This window comes from Orbicella franksi, chromosome 13 (genome assembly GCF_964199315.1).
Source record: "Orbicella franksi chromosome 13, jaOrbFran1.1, whole genome shotgun sequence".
NCBI classification, from domain to species: domain Eukaryota; kingdom Metazoa; phylum Cnidaria; class Anthozoa; order Scleractinia; family Merulinidae; genus Orbicella; species Orbicella franksi.
Genome location: NC_138157.1, coordinates 8,788,251 through 8,814,888, shown reverse-complemented (window position 1 = coordinate 8,814,888; position 26,638 = coordinate 8,788,251). Strand labels below are relative to the sequence as shown.

The following is a 26,638-nucleotide window of genomic DNA, read 5'->3' as shown; positions in this document are numbered from 1 at the left end:
TCTGCCCTTGTCATGACATTCACTCATGAAGTGTATAGCGTTAGAAAACTAAGGCTTCCGCTCTAATCATCATTCAACCCTCATAAACAATGTGTAAATTCATAATTAACACAGGTTAATGTGTTATCTACCATATTTCCTCCAGTTTATTAAGTGCCATGGACAGATATTTCAAATTTGGGATTTAAGCTAAAGGGGGCCATATAATAATATTGAAAGTTAAAGACAGCTGTGACCTGCCAAGTAGACAATTTCAAAGTACAAGTACCGAGAATTACTAAGCTTTCCCAAAGACAAACTTCAATTAACTATAGCAGAGTGTTCTAGCCAAACATTTACTGATACACTGTTTACACTGGCTATTCACACGTTTTAACGAGACAAATGTTAATGATCTTTTGTTATAACTTTTATTTCCAAACTTAAAAAAAATATAGTGATTAAAATATGTAAAGTGGCTCAAAAGGATAACAATAGAAATCTAGTGTATTAAATATAAAAATGAAAATCATGGCTTTCATTTCTGCACCCAAAACACAATTTCATGTGATCGTTTTCAGCCACTGTATGTGGGTTAGTGTACAAAATATAAATATGGAATTAAAAGATAAGGTTTGGGACAACATTTGCCTAATTACAGGTATGTGTGAATCACTGATATACAAGTGTAAAAAGTGGAAAAATAATGTAAATTATCTTTTTGACACATCCTTCTAATGGGAAGCAAACCTCAGATTCTGGATTACCGGTACCAGCGCTGTTTCTTTAAGTGTTGGTGTCCGAAAATGCTTTTTGGCTAATTTACATGCCACGATCTCTCAGCCTAATTTGTGGCTCCAACTTGTAAAGGAAATGTGTATAAAAAAGGTAAACAGGAAAAATTTATGTGGCAAATCAGTTTCATTCATCCTGCACATTGTTGGCACAGATTTGCCAAAAGCATAGCAGGACTTAAAACAGTTTTCCCAAGCTGGTCCTAGGTAATCAAAACATTTCTACTCACAGGTCTTGCACATATTTGCCATAGTTTGCTTTCTAGAAGAATTTATTGATAAATACTTGCTGAACCTTACTTTTAGAGCTGATACTGGGTTACGACTGACAAAACCTACGGTACTTTATGGATTCTCAATTCATACAGAAACCTTGTTATTATGACTGCTAGAACTTTGGTTCGGTTGCTACACGTTCTCTTAGATTAAGACGCTTATGAAAACACCGACCTTGTCAATACAGACACTTTCTGTCCTCCATATGAAGTCCCTACGAACAGGGCTGAAACATATAAATAATTTACATCTGCCAGCAACAAACAACAAGAAAATTACAATTCTGATGAACTTGCTCAGGCCAAGAGTATGAGCGTGTATCATTGGACTAGGCTGAACACTTATGTGTACTACATTTGATACTGTGACTTTGCAAACTGTGCTACAACTAAGACAGTTACCTCAGAGTAGTGTACAAAAGATTGGCCACTGGTTAATGTTAACACAATTATTCTTATTGGCCGCTAAAATTGTAAGGTGCAAATATAAAACTATGTCACCTTTGAAATGCAGGCAAGTAAACATGGCACCTTAATGTAAAATTGTCATGCCAGTGCTCTATCAATGATATGTACACCAAAAAATTGAAAGGAAATGATAATGCAGGAGTGCATGGAGAAGAGAAGTGCATAGAGAAGCATGGAACAACCAAGAGCTTCTTGCATTTCTCATTGTATGTTCTTAAAAATTAAGAAGTGCTTAGCTCAACAATACACAAGGAGCAAGTCAAATGTTTCCTTTTTGCAATGTCCAAGAAAATGTGCATGCTCAAACTTGTGATGTAGGACACATGCATTATAACTCAAGATGTAGCATGTGCATGACAGGAACATGTTTTCTAGCTCGTTAATGAACTCTGACTTACACAATCAAAGCGCACACAGTAGTTACTTAAACACTTTGTGAAAGACAGTTCCTGGTCGTCTGCACAGTGATGAAGTTGTCAGGGGCAATTGCTTTTGTTTGTTGCTTTTCATGTGTAACTGATTTTCTTGCATAATTCCTCCCCGAGGGGGAGACTCCCATATAATAAGGGCGGGGGTGCTTGTCTGAAATTTTGAAAACAATTCCTAAGAGGTACCAAGATCCTGTTTTTTGGGTGTGGCTTGAAATGTTTTTTATGCCTAAGAGGTACCAATTCCCAAAACAACACATCATCTCCTGTCATATATGTTATATGGGTTATTGACCAAGTGTGAGGTCAAGATGGCTGGATATTGGCCAAGTTCTTTTTTTGCGAGTTTATGGACCGAGACGGAGTCGAGGTCCATAAACTCGCAAAAAACAGAACGAGGCCAATATCCAGACATTTTGACCAAACAAGCTTGGTCAATAAAGGATTTATTATATGGCTTTCGGGGAAATTTTTCTTGCGGGACACGGCCGGTACTCCCGAGCGGGCAAGATTGCTCCATCTTGCCCGCTCGGGTAGCCAATCACAACGCAGGATTTGATTCATCTTGCCCGCTCGCGGAGCTAGCCATATAATAATTGGCTATAATACCCTGAAAGGTACTGCAAAAGCTGCCACTGTGGACCTTTTGAGGCTGGACACCCTAAGAGGTACCAAAACTGTGTTTTTAACCCCTAAAAGGTACAACAAGCAATCCCGTCTTTTTATATGGGAGGATGCCTGCAAATGCAGACGTATTTCCGGCTGTCGCTTGTCCCTAGCGAAAATAATGTCTGCAAACCCGAGCCAGGAAACGATTTCTGTGAGGTAGGAATTTTAAGCCAATCACAGTTTAGCTCAAGTAGCCCCAGAACTACTGCGCGAGGTATTCGCTGCGAGGAGCACTTGAGTTTCATTCTATCATGGAATCTGATTGGCCAAGGAGAAACAAAGTCATTACGTCACAGAAATCATTTCCTGGCTCGGGTTCACAGACGTTATTTTTGGCGGAGACAAGTGACAGCCGGAAATACGTCTGCATTCGCAGGCTATATGGGAGGCCCCTCCCCGAGAATTTCTCTAGTATGTTCAACTCTTGAGATTTTACTAATTAAAAACTAATGGTGGTCACCTTAGCTTGGCTGTACTTGCATTTTACCATTCGAAAACAAACTTCAGAAAACAGAATTTGGCTAAAAAGGTAATGTCTGTGTGAACACACCACTACTGTGCTATGAAGCTGTGAAGACTAGTTATTAAGTGCTGCTGGTGGCGATTCAGTTCCTGTTGCATCATCACACATGACAGCTACTCAAAGCAACACAACCTTTTGGACTTCCAGTGTCACAGACGACTATATCATCCTCTTGGCAAGCTTAAAAGTAGTTGGATGTTTAACAGGCTCCATTGCTACCTCGCTTGATGTTTTGGTGTTTATACTGAAATGATGTTTCCTCTTCACTATCATCTGATGACAGTTGCAGGGAGGATTTTCTGCCTCCATTATATCTTGAATTCAGAGTGGGGGCTGCACCTCCTCCAGCTCGTAATCTGACAAATAACCAAAAAATAGTATACCATTTATTATTCATCATCTTACAAACACCTAAGGCATTCGTATCACGCTTACTGTGGGTAGAGTTGGCCGACACTATGGACTGATATATTGAACAATACTCAGTCGATATGTTGGCCCAAGCATCGGTCGACACTCGGCCAATGCAAGGCTGATATATCAGCTGATAGTCAGTCGAGTGTTGGTTGAGTATCAGTTGAATGTTGATCAAGTATCGGCCGACTGTTGTTGACCATCACTCGACCAACAACTGTTGTTGACTGTCACTTGACCAACGCTTGACCGACAAACATATCTGCAACATCTCGATTGATACCCAACCAAAACTCGACTAACACCTCAATTAGCTTCAATTGATACTCAACCAACACTCGACTGACTGCTGGCCGATATATATTGTCGGCCGATATATATCAGCTGTATATTGGTCAACACTTGACCGATAGAAGGCCGATACTTGTCTGACATATGAACTGAGTGTCGGTCAATATATCGCTTGACAGTGTCGACCAACACTACCTGCAGTGAACATGACCTAAGTAATCTTCATTTTATGCAAGCTGAAAGACTGCAAAGCTTCACCCTAAATAACTCTGGGAACAGTAGTCCTCCAAAAGAAGTACCCCATAGGTTGTAAAGTGTTTCTAGATTCAAAAAGTGCTCATTATTACTTGAAAGTGACCTAGGATATTGCATGAGTGGCTTTAACATCACGACGAATCAGGGTAATAGTCAAGGCTTCTGATTGGCTAAATTTGAATTTGGGTACGCTAACACCTGAAAAGCATAACTGCCCCTCAATCTTTTGTGAATAAGTTGCAATGCCAGGAGTTAAGAGATCTTGTCTGTCAAAAGGTACTGTCTTAAGTAAGCCTCCAATTAAGTGGGGTGTTTAGACCCATTTGTACGTCTTATGGTCCATTTCTACCTACCTTGAATTTAAGTGTTCTATTTGAACTTTGTAGCTATCTGCACGCTCCGTTTGCTCATCCAGATTGCGCTGCAGTTTTCTTAAATTGCTTGTTTGTGAGTCCAGCTAGAATGGTAAAAATAAATCATTCAGTTAATGAACTTGGACCAATGGTCAGGACTTAGGGCATCTTTCATCATAGGTAGTTTTGCACTAAACTAATCTTCAAGAAAACAGGACTTCAACTTCTGTAGAACAAGTCATGTCCAGTTCTTGGAATGGTTGAGGGATAGTAGTTTTCCCTTTGAAGATGGTGAAGTCTAACCTCACTTGCACCTTGCACAAGGAACATTTAATTACTTCACTTGTGTCACACAACTTATGTTTTTGTGCATTTTATGTCATCAAATTTCTGAAACTAAAACTAAGGGTGTAGCATGTAAAGTAAGGCAGGGAAACAGGGCTACTTAATTGCAGTCTGGCTTCTTCAAAATGGTGATAACACATTTGTAACACACAAATTTATACCCATCTCTCAGTTGTGAATGCTACAATAATTTACTTTCAGTCATTAGTAATAATCATGGATCATGTTTACTGTAGGTAGTGTCGGTCAACACTATCAACTGATATATCGACAGACACTCAGTCAATATGTCGGCCAAGTATCAGCCTTATACCGGCCTTGTATCGGCCAAGTATGGACCAATACATGGCTGATATATCTAATCGGTCAGCCAACAACCAACCAAGTGTCATTTGAGTGAGTATTGGTTGAGTGCTGGTTGAGCGTTTGTTGAGTGTTTGTTCAGAATCCGTTGATACATCAGCTGATGTGTGTGTGGGTTAACTGTCGGTCGGGTAACAGCCAGCATATCGACTGATACTTGATTGACATCCGACTGATACTCAACTGATTCTCAACCGACTGCCAGCCAATATATCAGCCATGTATCAGACGAGTGTTAATTGATACTCTGCCGACATATCTGCCGAGTGTCGGTCAATATATCGGCTTGGCCCATAGCGTCAGCCAACACTACCTACAGCAAACATGATCTATTGTCATTTCTTTCAAACTATCAAAGAAGGTTTGCTTGTTAATGTTAGACATACCTCATCTTCAGCTTTTGATAAATCTACTTTCAGCTCCTCCACTCTTGTTCGTAGTTTTCTAACTTCATTTTCATGCTGCTCAACACGCTTTCTGGAGTGGCTAAGTTCCTCAGCCTTGAAAGAAAATAACTAGTGAGACAATCTCAGATAGCGCAGAGCGCAATTGATAGCTCTGGCACGGTAGTCCCATAAGTACTCACCCATGCTTGGTTCACTTCCGGTTTGTGTCTACCTTGTTAGTCTGCTAGGGCTTTTCCCCTTTGCAGTGTGTATGTTTCAAGATTGTATTTTCATTCAAGGTTCAAAAATTACGAACAAATTAATTACTACTGGTGTTTTACGTTGATTTTCGTTCATTTTAAATTCAATAATATGTTGAAGCAGCAAATGTGGCAATTTAGCTCTTCACGCCAAGTTTGTAACTTGATACTTTTGTTTTCCTCGCAAAGGCATGTAATATGAAACCCTTGTTTTCTCCAACACATGGAAGATGTGCTTGTTTTTTGGAGATAAATGAAAGAACGTTAAATATCTGGTGTAGTGACGAAGAAACAGAGCAGAAATGATGTTGTTTTACTAAAAATGCAAATTTTTACCGATGAACAAGAACTAATTTAATTATCAGATAGTCACGAAATACCACTTTCTTTTTCTGTTGCCACCTTTGTTGTTAACAATAAAACAATTCGAAAATTAACACGCAACGATATTGATGGCTGAGAAGCGTTTCAACGAAAAGTATTGAAAATAAACAGCGCTACTTGGCCAATCTGAATGAGTCTCCTCAAAGACTGATTAAATTAATTTGCGCTTTTCATTAGGTGCCACGGAGTCTGCAGCAATATTTGAGCACTTTCCTGGTTCTTTTGTTACAAATTTACAATTTGCGGAGTATTATAGCCACTAACTTGGGAACTTTCTGGTCTCTCTTACAGACACAATTACGGCAAGAAATAAACAAGCCGCTAAGGAGAAGCAATACATCTGAACCCTGACAAACACACTACTGTAGATTGAAAACAGCAGATGATATTTGTTGAACCGACCTGTGTGTAATTCTAAAAGCTATGCAGCCACAGTAAAGTTTCACTTTTGCAATAAAGAGGGACAATTGGCGCTACCTGAAAAATAACTGCCGTCCTTGGTCACATGACATGACATTTAAAATACCGCGTGGAAAGATAGTGTATAACACTAACAATGCTAGAACAGCAAGCAGTGGCTGTCATTGTGGAATGAGATAAACCAATTGGATCAAATGTTTGCAAAACTAACAACTCACACAATTCCGCCTTAAGTAAGATCGTTTCTCCACAGTCGCCTAATGGTCAGTGTGCTAGTCTTTGGATCAAGAAGTCTGGGTTCAAATAGTTCAAGTGGTCTGGGTTCATTGCATTGTGTTCTTGGGCAATATACTTCACTCTCACAGGGTCTCTCTTCACCCAGGTATATAAATGGGTAGTGGCAAATTTAATGCTGTGGGTAACCCTGCGATGGACTAGCATCCCATCCAAGAAGTTTTAAAACTCCTAGCCTTTTAGCGCTTTGGAAACCAGGATAAGCTCCAGCAATATCGACCACTTGGCCCAACATGTACTTTACCTTTTCTTACCTATTTTTTCTTCCCATCACATGAAAAACATATTTTGAAATACAATTTGTACAATGTAATAATTCTTTAACTTGATGTACTTTAAAATGCAGTATAAGTCCCTTGATGTTTGGTCAGTGGTGGGGAAAATCACCTAATTCCTAGCCTCCAACCATTTAAGAGTCAAAATAATTTCTAGACTATGTGTAAAATACCTTCTCCTGAAGCTGCTTTCTGACTTTGTTGTAGGCATACTTCAGTTCTTGCTGCTCCTGTGAAAGATGAATGACATGTGGTATAAAGCAGGGCCCGTTTGTTCAAAATGTAGATCAGGCTATCCACCACACAAATTGCTATCCAGAGGATAAGTGTTGGCAGAAGAAAATACACTATCTTTTGGAAAACCAGCACCAGCTAACATAAACAAGGCCAGTCAAGTTCGTACAGGCAGGAAGAATATTTATACAGGCACTGAAACAAGGTTGTTGAACACCTTCAGTGTATCAGAGTTAACATATTTCTAAATAATTTACATGTACATAAGAGGGACTCAATCTTGATAGCTCAGTTAGTTTCATCATGAGGTGATAGGAGCTTGTAGAAGTACAGAGTGTATCATAAGTGAAACCTGATGAGTGGTATGTATGTACAAAGAAAAGTCACCAATTCCCCAGTGCACACAGAAAATCCAGGGCTAGTGGATATTGCAGTCCTTTGCTTGTCTGGAGGGCAAGTGGAGTTTCTTGAAGAAAATGTCTTTAAAGACATTTGGGAGGGAGAGTCAGATGACTTTTGGGATAGTCAATTATTGCCTGAAGGCCAGGTTCTAAAACAGGTTGTCTTTGCACTCCATCTACTTGAGATTTATAAGACTTTGAAGTCATTTATTAATAATATCATAACTTTTTCCACGAAGACATGGTACTTAGACATCCACTCTAAAATACTGACTAAAACCCCCCAGTTTGCTAAGCAAATTGAGAACTCCTTCAGCTCTACAATAGGTGCAGGGGTTACTCTATAAAGTTTTATACTGAGAGGCTCTGCACCCACCCCCCCCGGGGGGGAGGGGGGGACTGCCATATATGGGCTATATAGGTATGTGCCGCTGTGAAGGGTATGGTTTTCAAGCAGTTTACTCTAGGATAGGGTATATAAATCAGAGCGTTTGGGTCTAGAATAGGGTATCATTTTTCACAAAACTGACCAGTTGGTTGAAGATTTTATCTAGAGTAAGAAAACCAGAAATTGCCACTCAAAAATATAAAAAAAAACAAATCGGCAAGTTTAACTTTACGCAAATCAGCCTCAACAGTGTCCATAGATGGGGGGATTTGGGGAGTTTACTTTAGTATAGGTTAGCAAAATTTAGCTGAACTAGCTCTGGTATAGGCTAAGGGTTCCAGGGTCCCAGCGGCACATCCCCACCAAGAAATTCCCAAAGTACCCTCCCCCCCCCCACCCCAGGGCTCTGCCCCAAGGTCCAACCCCTTACTATTTTGACAGAAAAGGTACCCCTTTCTTATATCTTTAATTGAAAAAATAACCCCTCTCACACTGATACTATCATAACTGACCTGTATTATGAATAAGTCGCCAAAAAACGAAATCTTCTTGTCATTTTCATGTAGTGCGTAATAAATTAAATGATACACCACAAGGTGCATCTGTTTGAAATATTTTACTTAAAGGCCCTTGAAAATGACTAAATGACAGATTTCCCTACCCTTTCATTTACCTAAACTTCTGAAATCCCTACCCTTTTATACACCTGAAGCCTGAAAAAGGTACCACTTTCAAGCATAGCCTCACTGTTAGGCCATTATAGGGAGAAACGAAATTAAAAGACTGATCCTCCATTTTTTTTTCAACCATCGAGGGTTGTCAAAGTTGACAGAGTATCATAAGCCAGTATTCAGATGAGGCTTGTTATACTGTCTGGTAGTTCCTAATTAAAGCAAATGATAATTAATACATGCATGCTATTTTTGAGGATTACATCTTCAGCTGAAACTTGTGACTTGGGTTAAAAGCCATGTTCTTCCACTACCTGCGTACTGACTGACAGTCTCTAACTTACCCTGTTCCTCTCGTCGAGTTGGGTCTGTAATTGTTTGACATCAGCACTTAATAAACCCTTAGATGATTTGCTTGAGTCACTCAACTGAGATGACAAGTCCTACAAACAAAACAACAGCTAAATTAACATAATTTGTTAACTCTTAAGAGGGATTCTGTTGATAATAAAGGTTATGCAGTAGTCAGATCAGCTTGGCCTAGCTTGCATGTAAGTCAATATTATTTTCTTGGTGACAATGGCACTTGAGATGCAAAGAACAGGGATCCATATTGTTTTTTTCTCCTAGTCAAGCAAGTATGCTAGATGACATATTAGCCCTGGCAAAATTTTGCTTGCCTGTTCAATCAGAAAGAATGGCAACTGAACAGCAAATAAATGGAAATATTACTTTTTTATTATTTTCACGTGACCAGTCTCCCAGTACATGATGTCTGTAGTTGTGGTTGTCAGCATATGCAGAAAATCCAAGTACAAATGAAAACTAAGGCCTCTTCGACTGTCATGAAGGCTGAAAGGAATCATTTCCCTCTTCCTGCTCATATTTGGTTGTTTTTCCAAAGTATTGACATTATCAAAGGACATCCTGATCAAAGCAGCTGATGCGATCATGCCACATGTTTTCGCAGATGCAGATGCAGTACATAGCATCAGCAGTTGACAAAATGAAAATTGAGCCTGCAAGTCTTTCTCTGTTTTCTAAGATGCTTAACTCTCTCCATCCAGGTGTAGAAATGGGCACTGCCAGATTTAATCCTGGGGATAACCCTGTAATAGACTAGCATCCCATCCAAAGAGGAAGTAGAAATACTCCTAGTCACTTCATATTATTGAAACTGGGATAAGCACCTGCCTGATTGGCCACTTGGCTCATATACAGACTGTACCTTACCTCAAGGGATAAAGACTCAACTTGAAATACTGATCATAGAAGCTCTGCAGTGATTCAAATAGCACCTCTTGTTGTGTGAAAATTCAAAACTGAGACGCTGCCAACCCAGGATATACTGCAATGTGTCAACTTACAGACATCTTTTACATGGAAGCTCTGAGCATGTAAACAAAGATGTCTGTATTCTCAGGCAACTGAATCACAGTACCTCAATTTGCAGTCTCAACTTCTTGTTCTCCCTTTCCAAGGCCAACTTGTCACTTTCCAACTTATCACGTTTACTCCACTCCTGTGTGTTCTCAGCTTGCAATCTTTCAATCTTGAAAATCACAGGACGCAGAAAGATGAGTGCAATCAATGCTAAGTGTTAATTGTATTCATTTGATGGATCTTAAATTCAGCCACAAGAGATCGATATCATGTGAATACATGAGCAAGTTAATCAAAAGTATTAATAGCTCAATACCTTTAATTTGCAATTCACAAACCCCAAGGAGTACTCAACATTAAAACTGATGGAAGGTGCAAAGGACCATTTTGGGCATTATAATAATTGACATTCTCTACATTTTGGGTGTTGTTTGTAACATTTTCACCTGAAAATGTCCAGAATACTATAATGATAGTTAAGTGACACATCATAATCTTGGGATAGCAAAACTATGTAGACCTGAAGATTTTAAGAAACGTTTCCATTGCTACCCAGGTGTCTACTACATGACACAAAGTTTATATTGAAGTTGATGGCCATTCCTGTTGCCGCATGTTCAAAGGTATTTAACTTTGAGAAAGAACCAGATTTTTTCACAATTATAGACAAAATAAATCTATATACCCAGTCTTGCCACTTACCTCCCCTCTTAGTTCATTGATTTTGCGAGTGTTTGCAGAACTGTTTGTCGAATTATAAGCATCTTCTAAGTCTGCATTAAGCTCTCCAACTTCTTTTTCATGTCTGCTCCTGAGCCTTGAGAGCTGCAAATTAAGTAATGAAGGTTAAGTTTGCAGTCCAAGTTTGAACCCTGGCCGGGGACATTGTGTTGTGTTCTTGGGCAAGACAGTGCCTCTCTCTACCCAGGTGTATAAATGGATACCACAGATTTGAAGCCTGGGATAACCCTGCGATGGACTAGCATCCTATCCAGGGAGGAGTAGAAATACTCCGAGTCACTTCATGCTACAGAAAACCTGCAACAAGCGCCGGCCTGATGGGCCACTTGGCTTGTATAGAGACTTTACCTTTACCTTATGACCTGCACTATCATAGCAAAGTTTCTGTAGTGGATGACTAGGAGTAGATACTGCTCCCCTAGATGGGAGGATGTCATAGTAGATTACCCCTATTTTGTAAATACATGTCTTCCCTTAAAGTTTGTCTTGGTACTCATTTAACCTCCAAGGTAAAGAACTGAGTTGTCCAAGGAAATAACACAATGGCTGCAACCAGTGCTAAAAGCAGGACCTTTTGATGATTCTGGGTGCAATGGTTAGTCAATCAAACTCTAAGTATTACTGCAGACTAAAATCAAGGGGGCAGAAGGGCAAAAACATTGTGAGACAAGAAATGTTACGTGATAACACCACCGCAAAGTAATACCAAGGTCACCGTAAGACAGGGTTCCACTGTATATACAGGACTCTGTCGTCTGTATTCAGGCTCTGGTCATACTCAAGACATCAGGAACCATTTTTTCTCTGAGCATTTTGCCCAGCAAATAACACATATAGATTGAACAAACCTCCTGGGAATAATCTTGTTGATTAACTTTAAGCTCTTCATTTTTCAGCTTCAAAGCAGTGAGGTCTGACTGAATGCCATCTAATTCTTCCAGGAGATTTTGTTTGGTACTATTAGGAGAACAAAGGAACACTAAATTAGCATGTGGCAGCAGGCTAGGGCTATTCAACTTGTGACAGGTATACAGTATTTACCCAAAGAAAAAAAATTGTTACTGTATTCTTACCACCCCTTTACATAACATGCAAACCCAAATTTCAAAACCTAACAAATGAATACATTTTTGGCTGCCATTAATCATAATTATGATGACAACTAAATAACCTTGAAATAAAGAAATAAATAAATCATAGGGGATCAAAATCTACCAATCACAACCCACAGATGTGACCTTTTGAACCCACTGAAGTAAACTAATGTTTCTGGAGAGGTCTGCTAAGATTGATGGTAGCACAAGTTCATCTTCCAAATTCCATATCCCCATGCTCAAAAAATTTTAAGGCTGACCATAAAGGAATGACAGTGCTCTCTTTCATCAGTGTCTAGTTATCATCAAGTTAACAATAATATAATTGCTTTTGTACTCCTTGAGGACAAAAAAATCCCCTTCCCTCAATCGACAGTCATTAACATCTCAATCAATACTTGATCTACATCTACATTGATACTCAGTAAACACTCCGTTGACAGTGGACTTATTTTCACAGATAAGACATGGAGTGTCAATCGATATATATGAGTCTGTCGACATTCTGCCAACTATTGACCAACTGTCAATTGAGTGTTGAGCAAGTGTCCATCAAGATGTCAATCAAGTGTCAATCTTGTGATGACTAAGTATTGATTGAGACATTGAACAACACCATCAAGATGTTATGGAGTATCCACTGAGGGTATCGATCGACACTCGACCAGGGATGCCTTTAATACACATGATCCAAAATTAGTCCACGGCTCTAATAAATGACGACAACTAAGCAGAAATAGGTTCCATCTGTGTAAACATTTGAAAAAGGGCTACATATTTGCCAATGTTGGTGCGGAAGAAAAGATAGTTGCTTGTATTAACAAAATACCCAGTGCCAAGCCAGAGTGAAAAACATACGCTATTTCAGACCTTGTTGGTCCATCTCTATACCCTTTTTCAGACAAAATCAGAAATCATATCCTTCAGAGCCACACATACCTGCCGCTTCCCACTTCCCCTCGGAAAAAATCATACAAACTATAACTCTGTATGACAGTTCATGTTCAGTCTTTTCTTTTAGTTTCACCACAGCACATGTGGTGTTGCTTCGAAAAAGTATGCTTTGTATTTAATGGTAAAATTTTAAGGAAAACGACCAATTTTTTAAGTTTACAAGACATGTTTCGACAGAACTTCTGTCATCTTCAGTTGAATGATTACAAAGCAAGTTGAATAATAAGTAGACAAAAATGCTAATTAAGACAATTAGTAACAAGAGAACGTGAAAAGGTGTACATTAAAAGAATAATTTTAGATTTACATGGTGTAATTGCTGATTGAGGCAAGGTAGTTCTTTTTGAATATGGATAGCCTCCTTTATCTTGAGTTGAAAGCTGGTAGTGGCGTGATCTAAAATATGAAAGCAGTCTGTTGAACACAATGAACGACAATGTTCAGAATTCTGAAGATGTTTGAAAATGTGAGAGGCCTTATCAACGGCTAAGTTCTCACGTACGTGTGTGGAAAAATGTCGGGTGGTTTCGCCGACATAACAGGCATTACAGCCTGCACATGTAAACTTATAAACCACATGTGAACAAAGCCCGCCGGGGATAGGGTCTTTCGCACCAAAAAGGTTACCTATCTTAAAGGAAGAAAAAACTAATTTGATGTCTAAATCATTACAATAGCGCTTGATTAAGTGTCGAATCTTCTTCTGAGTGATGACAGAAAAATGGCCTATGTACGGCAGCTTAAAGTAAAACGTGGGCGAGGTGGTAAGGGGGTAGCCACGGGGACAATGATTGCTATGGGTCCCAGTGATGTAACGGTTAACCACTTTTTCAATTAAATGGGCAGGGAAAAGGTTCTTTTTGAGAATTTCAGTAAGCTTGGTTATATCCTCGTGTAACCCCAACCAAGTGTTGTTGATCTTGTAGGCCCTGTCAACAAGAGTCCTAATGAGACCTACTTTGTACGAGTACGAGGTGAAGCTAAAATAATTAGTTAATAACCCAGTAAAGGTTTTCTTACGGTAAACCCTAGTTAGGAAAGAATTAGTGTCACTATTATCAATAAGAACATCTAGAAAGGGTAATTTGTGATTAAGTTCTTTTTCCATAGTAAACCTTATGTTGGGGTGCCTCGAGTTAATGTAGTCAAAAAATATAACAGCATCGTGCTCCAAGTGAAACAAACAAAACGTGTCGTCAACATACCTACGATAAAATAAAATTTTAGAGCATTGAAAATTTCCAACCATAGTTTTTCATGATGCCCCATAAAAAGATTGGCTAATACGGGAGCAAGGGGAGACCCCATGGCCACACCGTCAACTTGGTCATAGAAAGAACCGTTAAATAAGAAATGGGTCTGGGCGGTTGCTACAGTGAAAAGGCTTCTAAGTTCAGGTTTACTTAACTTAAGGTCGGGATTGCCCTCGGAAATGTAATTGACCGCCAGGTCAATACATTCCTCAAGAGGTATGTTAGTAAAGAGACTTTCCACATCAAAGGAAACCATAAATTTACCAAACATAGATAAAGATTGAATGTCCTGTACAAAAGTAAAATTGTCTGTAGCACAGTGTTCAGTTGGAATGTGCGGCACCAAAAGATCGCATAGATATTTGGCCTGGTTATAATTGTAGGCTCCAATAGAAGACACAATTGGGCGAAATGGCGGAGTTGAGTTAGGTGCAAAATCCTTGTGCATTTTAGGGAGGCCATAAATTCTTGCTGGTTGAGAGCCTTTGGGATAGATGTTTTCGTACACTTCGTTGGCAAGGTGACCATCTTTCTTCAACTTTCGGAGAAGTCACTGCAGTCTACCTTCTCTCAGTAAAGTTGGATCTTCCTTGATGGGCCAGAATTTGGAAGTGTCATTGATGATTTTAAGGATACCTTGGTCATAATCTGTTCAGTCCAAGACGACCACACCATTACCTTTGTCTGGTTTTAAAATGACAATGTTTTTTTCTTCTTTAGCTCCTTAAGAACTCTGAGTTTCTTGAGGTCAGCAGTTGTTGGACGGTATGAAGAGACATAAGAATGGGCTAAATGAGAAAGGTCTGCAACAAGTTTTCCTGCTTGCTTGGTGTCCCTCAAGTTCTTTGCCATGGTGTGATTGATAAGCTCAAAGCATGTGAAGACATCTGACTCGTTTATTTTTGGTGGACGGATGGAATGTGTTAATCCAAATTTGAGAATGTCGAGTTTTTTCTTCTTTTTTTTTTCTTCTTTTTTTTCTTCCTTTAAGATAGGTAACCTTTTTGGTGTGAAAGACCCTATCCCCGGTGGGCTTCGTTCACATGTGGTTTATAGTTTACATGTGCGGGCTGTAATGCCTGTTATGTCTGCGAAACCACCCGACATTCTTCCACACGCGTACGTGAGCACTTAGCTGTTGATAAGGCCTCTCACATTTTCAAACATCTTCAGAATTCTGAACATTGTCGCTCATTGTGTTCAACAGACTGCTTTCATATTTTAGATCACACCACTACCAGCTTTCAACTTAAGATAAAGGAGGCTATCCATACTCAAAAAGAACTACCTTGCCTCAATCAGCAACTACACCATGTAAATCTAAAATTATTCTTTTAATGTACACCTTTTCACGTTCTCTTGTTACTATTTGTCTTAATTAGCATTTTTGTCTACTTATTATTCAACTTGCTTTGTAATCATTCAACTGAAGATGACAGAAGTTCTGTCGAAACATGTCTTGTAAACTTAAAAAATTGGTCATTTTCCTTAAAATCTTTACGTGTCTGCTGTTATCTAGACCTTAATGGAAAAAATAACAAATATAAATTGCTCTAGTCTTCGATTACTGAACACTCTAATAGCCGATGAGGATTTCAACCTGCTATTTGGTTATAATAAGAAAAAATATATATTCCAAATATCTCCCAGAGAGAAGCTAAGTTTTGCTAAATGAATATGACACAATAAAATGGTTGTTGTGACTATATGTAATTACTTGTCTGTAAAAACTCCTGTCTTTTGTTACATCTAGACCAAATAACAGAGGTTACAAAAGACTGAAATGCTTTCTTCTTCAACAATAAATTTCTAAAATAATGAGCATTCTTTAGCCCAGCATGTACAATAGAATTGAAAAATATAATCATTTTAAATTACTAAATCAACAAATTATTAAAATTTATTTTGTTTACCAAAGGATATTCCAGAACTTACACCGAAGTACTTTTTAGTGATATATAATAAATGTATGTTGCTCTTATAAATAATGCAGTCTGGTTCTAAGCTGAATTTTAACAGGCTTATGAGGATTACACCTTGCAAAGGAATGTGTAAATTGTTAATTTCCTGTTGTAATAATAATAACAAAATAGGAATATCTGTGACTCACCTTCTCTCCTCAGAAAGCAGTTTCTCCGTTTGTTCAAGCTTTAATCGCATTAGAACAAATTGCTGCGAGCTCTCCACATCAACCTGCTTTTCACCATGATCATGGGATTTCTGTTTTCTGGCATTTGGCCGGCTTCCTTTCCGTTCGTCAGCGGGAACCGAATGACTTCTTTCAAACGAATTTGCATCGTCACCTTGACCCTCGTAATACTCGTTCTTTTGAAGTATTTGTTCAATAAACTGTTTCTCGGCTCCTAATTTGGGCACTGTAGTTTCATAAACGCTGGAATTTTTAAGTCCACCGTCCACAAAATCGGGCGACTCCCCTTTCAGCGAAGGTTCGACGCGAGCGGACGGAATCGAACGCTTGTCTTTCTTCAATTCCCTTTCGAGTTTCTCGTTTTCCTTTTCCAGTTTAACTTGAACTTCTTGCGCTGCAATCCTTTCACGCTTTAAGTTTGAAATTTCTTTCACTGCAGCTTCAAGCTTAAGTTTTAGCTGTCGGTTCTCTTCCCTAGCTTTGTTCCTCTCAGCGCGAACTTTGCCCCATTTTTCACGCCAGTTTGCTGTACAGTCCGACCACCATCGCATTGTCTTCTCCATTTGACTCGCCCTGGCTCGAGCTTCTTCGAGCTCTCGCTCCCTTAGCTCATCTCTGGCATCCAGATCTTCTGTTTCTGTGAAATCTAGAGGGAGATCACTTGAAGATTTTTTCTCTTGTCTGGTTGGATTTACAGCCTGAACTTGGATGTTTGGGTTTGCATTCATCTTGAGTAAAGTGCGCCTCCGAAAGAGATGAAGAATTCTAGTGCAAAGATGCTTCCAGTGAAGTAAGAAACTTCTGCTCCTTGATTCACCTGTGATAAATCTGTAATTCAAACAGATCGATTGATCTCCAATATTCTGTAAGTTCAACTTTAAGGGACAACTTCATTCACAAGCGTGGATCGAACGACTACCAAACTTGACGGATTTCAAGTCACAATAATGAGCCAGCAATAAAAGCCAAAGTGCAGATCGCCTCAGATCATTAACTTCATATCACATCCAGATGCATTAAATCACATTCGGTGTTACCGCTATAAATTGCTCTCCTGTCACTTGTTAGAATCTGCAAGATAACCATCTCAAACCTTCACGCATATTGTAGACGGACACTGCGATATTCTCTCACAAATTTCAAACTTATTGAACTTTCTCACATGCAGAGCTTACAGTATAACTGTGTTTTTGAAGGCCGCGACTACTAAAGTAATTAACGGTTTCACTAAACATGAACTGACCTAGAAGGTCACAGACGGCTGTGTTTCACGTAAGGTCCGTAAGCCGCCATTTTACAAAATTTGTGACTGGCTTTTGGGAGACATGTCAATCAACTGCAACTACACACCGGAAGTGAAGTGCCTGTTTTGACGGCCTTTGGGCGCGAAGACATGTCAGTTTGATTAGATTCTGATGATTACAGTAATTGACTCCACTTCCCAAACAGCTGTACATGCACACAGCATTCGCTTTTTCAAGGTGTTCGCTTAATTGAATCTTTAATGATGTTGCTTCCGGTGTCGAAAAGAGCCAAAAGAGTTAGCTTTTATGCCCCTGACCTGATATTTTTAAAACATATTTTACAGGGGCACCCAAAGAGACTGAATCTTTCCAAATTACCAATTACGTCAGAAGGGTCTAAAATAGATTTCTATATGTTCTAGAAGCCTGTTTAGTTTGTTTGGAACTGCTCTAAAAATATTTATCTGTTCGAATATTTTAGTGGAACTATGCATGGTTGTTTCGAAAGTTCTACGGTCCTTTTTTGTCATGTTCATCCGAGAGTTTTAGCTATAGATCCTGATGGGTCTTGTCGAAAGTTTGAGGACAGGAAGAAGCCATATTTTCCCTAGAAATTTTAGGCGAAGTGTTTTCTTTATACGGGTGCCTATCAAAATTTTGCAAATATACAAGGCAATATAAATGTTCGTCCGAATATTATAGGTGTAAAACCTATTTATCCGAAAACGTTAGAGGATGTAAATTATACGCTCTCTCTTACAGACCGAAAGACAGACAGGGGTGCTCGGTTGACGTGCGTTCCTGATGACCCCTGGTAATCACCGAAAATTTCAGCAGCTTTTAGGATAATTACGACAGACGAAAATTTTAGCTAACAAAAAAAGAGGTCCGAAAATTATGGGACACTGACAAAAAGTGAGCACATCAATTCCGAAAATTTTAAGGAAACTTACGCCTGTTTCCAAAAAACTTCGGAAAGTCTAGAGCATCGCTCAGCAAATAATTTCGAAATTTTTAAGAAACATTCCATTCGAGCAGACATTTTACCGAATTATGCCGTTGGGTGCCCCTTATTTTATAGACGTTGTATTAGCGGGAACTGTCTATATCAGTAGCCGACGGGTCATGCTTGACATTTACTCATATTATAACATGACTTACAACCATTGAGGTAAGCTTAAAAATCAGAAAAAATTATTGTCGAAAAATACCTCCATGAATGTATGACCACTGTCCTGAACTTCGCATTAAAAATATAGCCAATGAAAATTTAAGAAGTCCAAAGGTCGAAAACAAATTTTGAAGTTTATATGAAACACTTGAAAGTACTGTTGAAATAAAACTGAGAATGAAATTTTACCTGTGTTGCACAATTTCTCTGATTTTTAAAATTTATTTTCTCGAGATACCATGAGAAATTGTCTTAAAATTATCACTTAAAATTATTCTGGTTCTAGGTTTTTGTCCACAGAAAACCAAAATTACTCGATCCCCTATCGGATTTCGTCAGCAGTGACTCTTGTGGAATGGAAGTGAGACCAAACACTCCATTAAGACAGAAAAGACAAGATAAAACTTGGATCGGTTTCAAATCCACTTGTAAACCTACGATTTCTTTCTAAAATTGGTTAAGCTCTTGTTCTTTTAAGTGTCTCTGTAACAGATCCCGAACACTTTGAAGGAATGTTGCTATAATTTTCCTTACCTAAACGATTTCATTCTTTTCACTTTCATAATGTCATTCCTTTACATGGATATCTCCTTCTCTTTCATTTCCGGTTTGTGGCCGCATCAAATCGAGGCAACGTAAACACAACATGGCGCAAAGTGATGTAGAGGAATTTTGCAACCTTCCCGAGGAAATCTGGCTTCATACGATTGGATACCTCGCGGCTATTCAAGATATTCTCAACTTAGGATGCACGTGTAGAAGACTGTATGATGTAACAAACCAAAATGTTATTTGGAGAAGACGTTTTAAGGGCGACAGCAACCATCTTTTGCACCTCCCGCAAGGTTCACAGTGTTCAGCTTTTCATCACGTCATGGCCTCGAAGGACGAAAGTGAAAACTTTGATGTGGAGCAAGGATTCTGGAAGAAGTTGTATCTCAAAGCAAGTCATGCTCTTTCATTTCAGAACAGAAATTTCAATGGATTTTCTAGCATTGCAGGAGAAAGATTATGTGCGGAGTTTGTGGCAAATCCAAGAGCGGCTAGAAGTGTCATGATAAGCTTCAACGGGGTTCGATTTGATGATCGCGCTCCGACTAAACAGAGTGTGGAAATTTGGGTCAAACTGAACAAGAGAAAACCCGACGGGATAATTATTGGATGTCAGAGCGAATCAGTAAGGTAAATGTCACATCCTTAGGGGGGTAGGGTAGGTTTGTTGAAATTTTTGAAGTACACAGGTATTGTCAAGTATTGTACATCTTCATAGAGGTATAAAATGACTTTATTAAATGACTAGCACTACAAGTGGCCCAGGTGAAAAAAATGCTGCACTGTAATTTGCTACCAACCATGCAAGAGTAGCAAATCACAAGAACTACCTGTGTCTCACAAGAAAAGAAGTTCTTTTTATGCCATATCATGGCCCTCCAACTGAACAAGCTTCTAAATCTAAATCTCTACTGTGCAGAAACTCCCAAATGGGATTTTACGCACAGGGACACAGTTAGCAGTTTCTTAATCACAATTGCAGAAGTGACCTTTAAATATAATTAGGTCATTAAAGATGATTTCCAGTCCGTACTGCACAGTCTCAGAATCCTAATGTTTATAAACATTATAACAGCTCACTCGATCGAATGCGAATTAATGTTATTCGTTACGAACCACATACCTTATCTTTGAGACCTTTAAAATTTTTTTCTTCCAACAGCCTCATTAATTTTTACAGCTGCGAAGTTGCTTCATCAAGTGATATAAGAAAGAACGAAGCAAAAAGCTTCTACGGCTTCGTATCCATAATGGTGGTTGCTTTGAAACTTTGAATTTACTTCATGTAAGTAGTTGCGAGATGTCTACATTTTGTAATGTCTTACATGAAACAAAACAGAAAACACAAACACAAACTCTTGAGAATGCACAATACAGACTGGAAATCATCTTTAACATTTAGGTATCATATAAGAGAGGCTTTGAATTTAAAGCATTAAGCAGGGGTAGCACTCTGAATATCCTGCCCAATATCCCCAGTGGTTATGGCTAAAAGTGAACTGAAAAGTGAAGCATACTGAATATACTGGGCTAGATTATCCCATTCTGGGATGGTACATGGGACGAAAGGTGATCTGTAAGACCTATAACAGTTCTTGTGTGTCTAGACGTTGCTATAGTGGTACTATCCAGTAGATTGTCTGGTGGTGAGGTCATTTTCCGCCAAGAGCTTGTGATTATAGTGCATGATCGCATCTTGCTCCATCAGCAGACAGATTAACAATTTGGCCAAATAAATCAAGCCATCTTCACCTTAAGTTGGTCAATGAATGTGACTTTGTCTTTACCTTGTTGTTTTCCTGCTCAGTTCAAACAGGTGGCCTAACTATCACTGGCAGATACTTCATGTAGGTCCTGATGGCTGCATCAGAGGCTCCTTGGAACCTTACAAGTTCATGAAAGGACCTTCCATCAATGATGGACAGTGGCACCACATTGCATTAACAGCATCTTCAGATTGGCAATGCATGTTTGTTGATGGACGAGTTGTTTGCTCAATAAATTTTGGAATTGGGCATGAGCTTCACAGGTGTGATTTTGACCTTTTAAGTGCAGTATGGTTGCATATAAAAGAAATTCCTTACTGGTGACCTCCACATACTTGTTTAATGTCAAGATAATATTCTGTTAAATTTTATATGATTGGACATTTTTAGGTGAATAAGATGTATCACTGAACAATTTTGGACCTTTACTTTGTAAAGTGGGTTGGGTTTTTCTTTTTTTTGCTTATCTTCTGGGAGGGGGTAGAAATTACTCCTGTTGTTTTCCGAGTGACAATCCTACCACAGAGCACAACTGCATAACTGTAGATTTAACCTTTCTTCTTACTTTTTCTTCTCCTACATTTTAAATCCTTACTCAAAACATGCCTTTTTAAACTACCTTTTAAAAATTTGATATAAGTTTTGGAATTTATGATGTGATGCGCCTTTGATCATTGCATGCTAAAAGGTGCAATGTAATTTGTTTATTATTATTATTATTATTATTATTATGTTATTATTACTTATTATTATATGGCTTGTGTTTGTAGCCGATATAACGTGGGCTCTGATTGGCTAATTCTAGGGCATTATTCTCCCGTAATGCTCATGGGCTGATTACCGGCTTGCAAAAACAAAGCAATAAGCCATATAATAAACAACTTATTAACCTTGAACATTCGGTCTTCACGGGAAAATCTCAAACCTCAGCCTTGCTGTATTGACCTCGTTATTGCTCGGTCAATACAGCAAGGTATCAGTCTGATATTTTCCCGTAAAGACCTCACTCTCGGTTAATAAGTGGTTAGTAACAACTTGATATAACTGCTACAAGAAAATATATGTTGGGTCCATATCTAACTATGTGTACTAAAACTGGAACAACACTTTGTGTGTTAACACTTATCCACTCAACAATGATTTATCCAGTGGATCACATTATCCAGCCTTCGAACAACCGGGACCAGACGGATAATGTAGTCACTTTTGTCAAAGCTCATCTACTGGACAGTGTTTTATGTGGTGTATAACATGCAACTTATAATATGTCCATATTTTTCAGATATTACATGAAGTATAGTCAAATTGGTAACGGTGTTATCAGCTATGGGACATGTACTCCTTGGGGAGATGATGCCATGCCTCGTGGTCATACTGGATGGTATCCCTTTCATGGCATGGTGAGATCTATATTTTGACAAACATCGTAGTGGAAATCACAACATAAATTGCTCCAAAAATCACCTGTGTAAAGGGTCCTTTAGGCCTAATGAAACGTGTAATAAATTTTTAGATTCTTCAGTCTGTCCCAGATTCTAAGATTGTTTTGGAACAGACAAGATAAATGTGTGAATGCTAACAATAAATGAGCTCGGAAAGACACAGTTTCCTATTTTTAATTTTCTTAAAGATTCAGTAAGATGGCTCACTAGAGGTATGATTGAATTTATTTTGTTTTTCTGCCAAGGTAAGGGAAATTCGCATCTGGTCCTGCCTGTTGTCCGAATCTGAGGTGCGTCAGAACATGCATGTGCAAAGAATAGACCTGGTCCAACGAAAAACAACTGGACATGGCAAAAATGCTTTGATTGGCTACTGGCCCATGAATAGGCTAATGTCGGGTCCGTGGCCCTGGCAGGGATCTTTAGTATCCTGTACGTCACACTTGGAGGAACACAGGGAAAACAGTGTGCATTTACGGATTGTACGAGCCAGTTTGCCATGACAACACTCTCTGCAAGTTGGGTGTACATTTTCTGTTGCAACCATGTGGGGTGTGCATGCTGGTTGTCGTCATTTAATGCCAACTTATGTTGCAGTGCACAGGGCTTCGGCTATACAGTCAAACTTCTGTACAAAGGCCACCCCACGTACAAAGTTAACTGCCTATTGTGGGGAGGTGGCTGCTGTTAGCAGGTCAAGAGCAGATCTCTAAACTGGGACGAAATCATGTGGCCGCTGCAGAGAGGTTGCCATTGTGGGGAGGTAGCCATTAGTAGATTGCCTTAGTTGTCCTGCAGAGCATGATGAGGGATGAGATGAGAGCCATTAGTAGAAGTTTGACTTACTTAACAACTTCGTCAAGCAGCAGTGACTTAAAGTTCCTTTCTCCATCAGCAGAACTTCAGTCTTTTGTGTCATTGTAAATGTGGTTGGTGTGTTAAATTTCTGGGATGTTTACTGTTTATTGCACTGTCAGCAGTAACAAATTTATCTCCACCTTCATTATTAAAGATGCACATTGTTGTGATCATAGCTCACCAACGTGGCAACTTGTATCAAATTTCAGAGGAGAAAAATGGTTTTGATTGTTGGTTTTATTGATGAATCTGTGAATTTATTGATATATCTTCAAGTGGTTATCAATTGATTGTCGTAAAACCAAAACCAAACCAATTACTTACCAATAAGACTACACTTCCAATCTCAAACCATAGTAAAACCAAGACCAAAGTAATTCCCTAATTACTTTAGACACTCAATTGAAAACCTCTCTAATGCTGAAATCTTTTTGTTATATAATTGCAAATGTCCTTAGAGATATGTGTCATAGGAATCTGATTTTGTAAACCCCCCCCAAAAAATAATAATAATAGTAATAATAATAGTAATAATAATAATAATAATAATAATAATAGAGCGGTTTTCAATTGAGTGTCAAAAGTAATTAGACAATTACTTTGGCTTTGGTTTTGGTTTTACTACGGTTTGAGATTGACTGAGTAGTCTAATTGGTAAGTAATTGGTTTGGTTTTAGTTTTACGACACTCAATTGAAAACCACTCTCATAATAATAATAATAATAATGATAATAATAATAAAAATAATAATAATAATAACATAGAAATAACAGAAAAGCTTACTTTGAAAAAATCAGATTATATTACCAGTATTATTATTAGATTATATTATTGTTGTCAAGTATGTTTATATCTCACTTCATTTCTGTTGTAACTAGCCATGAAACTGTTTTAAATTAAATTAAAATTAAATTAAATTTTATAAGTCAAGTTCTTCTCACATTTTGATTGGTTCTTAGTGATTTCTTTGTTTGTTTGTTTGTTTGTGTGTTTGTTTGTTATATTTTTTTTTTCTCCATGTATAAATGTATTTTCAAAATATCAATGTTAAAGGCAACAAAGCCCAGGAAGCCAGTAAGCCTTATGATCAATTGGATGACAGACGTATAGATGACATCAGTAACATTCTTTTTTGGTTTCTTTATTTTACAAAACAAGTAGATTCCATGTTGCCGTGCGTCTGTTCAGTAAAAGATCAGAGATGATATCAAAATGTGGTAAGAACATCAGTGACACCATAGTTAACTATGGTGACACACGAGACGATGGCCGACTGTGTCACTGAATAGTGATGCTTTTACCACATTATGATGTCTTTCTGTGATCTATTACTGAACAGACGCATGGCAACAAGGAATCTTAATAAAATAAAGTAAAATTTAATATAATGGTGGAAATAAAAAAAATTATATTCAGAAGACAATTTCGTGGTGTAGATTATCTTACTCAATAAATCCTGTGGGTGGTAATTTCAAGCTCTTTTCATGTTTCCTGTGGTTGTAATCGTTTTGTGCTCGTGGCCCCTGCCGTTTTATTCTACCGATTGATCAACTAGTACAGTTTTTTAACCAAATCAATCGAGGTCGCTTAGCACAAATACAATCATCTGGGGACATTCCACAAAGGCAACATCTTGTAGCGGTCTGGTTATTGTAGTTGTTTACAGTTGCTTAAGCCGTTGAAAAAAAATACTCCGAAGCATTCTCTACGAGATTTATGTCATGACTATCCTAGAAAGGTTTTTCAGTCATTCCAGTCAACGTATAGATGTAATCAAACATCATGATCCAGTTGATGAAAGTGATAGTCAGTACAAAATCAAGGCGAATTAAGTGACCAGCCCGACCGCCTTTGCGCTAAAAAACAAATTATCTCAATGTCTCGGAAAGACATAAAAAAATGGAGCAGCTTGTGGCTGAAAAGGGATAAAGGATTTCAGGCAAGCTGACCCAACCAATGGTAGGCTCTCTCTAGTCGAAAACAGGCTCTCTTGTTGAGGATGGGCAGATGAGAAAGCGGGAGGAAACCATTTCCTTCTCGGCCCTTCCAGCCCAGAGATCTGCTTCCAGCCGGAGCCTGTTCTCAGGCTAAGATGGGCGTTTTTCAAGAATTTATTTCTTCAGTCAAAGCTTTAAATTCATGGAAACAAGCAAGCGATTCTGTTCCATTTTGTTCTTACTGGCGAACATTTGCATGCATCTGGTGTTAGAAATTCTTTTAGGAAATGTGCTTTGTTCGCCGAAGGTGCCAGAAGGCGGGGCCACATACCTCGAAAAGCTAAAAACTTTTCATTTTTGTCATGTTATTGTCCGCACGGCGCCGTACGCACATAGGTCACTTGCAATGCGCGTTTGCGAGCATGTAACTATGTAGCCACGAGCCTCGGAAAGGTACCATCGAGTAAATTCAGAGTTGAACGTCTATAAAGGGAGGGTGAAAGACGTAATTTATTACATATTTTCAATCAATGAATGCTTCTTTTATTCATTTTACCAAAGGCAATATAATTTGCCCGAGTAGTATTTAATTGTTTTACCCTAGTTTAAATGACGTGGGAACGCTTCCAAATGAATGTGAAAGGAATGATCTTCATAAAGTTTGAAAGGAAGTTCTAAAGGAAACGAATCTCTTGCTTTGTAAATGTTAATTCCTTAAATTATTAATAGGCTGAGAACAAATCCTAAAACGAGAAAAAGTTCCTCTCCTACTTTATGGCTGCTATAATACCCTTTAAAGGTCCAAGCTTTCCTTAAATTCATTTTTATTCGTTCTCTGGGAGGTATCTACTCTATAATGACAAATGGTAATTTTTGCATGGTTGATATCCCACAGAATGACCCTCTAACCGGGGGCATGCCAGATTAAAAAGCTATGCTGTGCCAAGCCATGAATGGTACAACTGTCCTACGCCTCACAAAACGGGAGCGATATCTCTGGATCTCTGGGGTTTGAAGTTCATGTAGTCAGTTTTCCTTTTATGTAACTTGTACTATGCAATACCTCGGTTATCAGATGCTAGATAAGTAAGTGAAAACGTCTTTTTGACAACGAGTACTGAAAACAGTGTCAAAGAGTCAATACAAAACGCAAGGACGCTGTAAAGACCTGTGTCATCGCCCTATACTACTTACGTGATTTTTTTACTGTTGTCTCAAAGCAGT

The 26,638-nt window shown here is 38.6% G+C and overlaps 2 protein-coding genes across 3 annotated transcripts; one reads left to right on the top strand and one right to left on the bottom strand.

Moving 5' to 3' along the window:
• Positions 1-2,884: 2,884 nt before the first annotated feature.
• Positions 2,885-17,972, bottom strand: LOC145465618 (coiled-coil domain-containing protein 102A-like). Of its 2 annotated transcripts, XM_081449398.1 has the most exons (10): positions 17,688-17,972; positions 16,406-17,515; positions 11,843-11,951; positions 10,956-11,078; positions 10,312-10,422; positions 9,215-9,313; positions 7,350-7,406; positions 5,544-5,657; positions 4,450-4,553; positions 2,885-3,492 (listed from the first exon to the last, which is right to left on the bottom strand). In XM_081449398.1, the coding sequence occupies exons 2-10, from the start codon at positions 17,170-17,172 to the stop codon at positions 3,336-3,338; spliced, it is 1,641 nt and encodes a 546-aa protein (XP_081305524.1). In that variant the 5' UTR covers positions 17,173-17,515; positions 17,688-17,972; the 3' UTR covers positions 2,885-3,335. The 2 variants fall into 2 exon arrangements, with proteins under 2 accessions (XP_081305524.1, XP_081305523.1); XM_081449397.1 differs by having other exon boundaries at positions 16,406-17,972.
• A 1,271-nt stretch (positions 17,973-19,243) lies between these two features.
• On the top strand, positions 19,244-23,128 carry LOC145464881 (uncharacterized). The gene is made up of 4 exons (XM_081448682.1): positions 19,244-20,041; positions 21,219-21,440; positions 22,460-22,577; positions 22,865-23,128. The coding sequence occupies exons 1-4, from the start codon at positions 19,506-19,508 to the stop codon at positions 23,120-23,122; spliced, it is 1,134 nt and encodes a 377-aa protein (XP_081304808.1). The 5' UTR covers positions 19,244-19,505; the 3' UTR covers positions 23,123-23,128.
• The last annotated feature ends 3,510 nt before the right edge of the window (positions 23,129-26,638 follow it).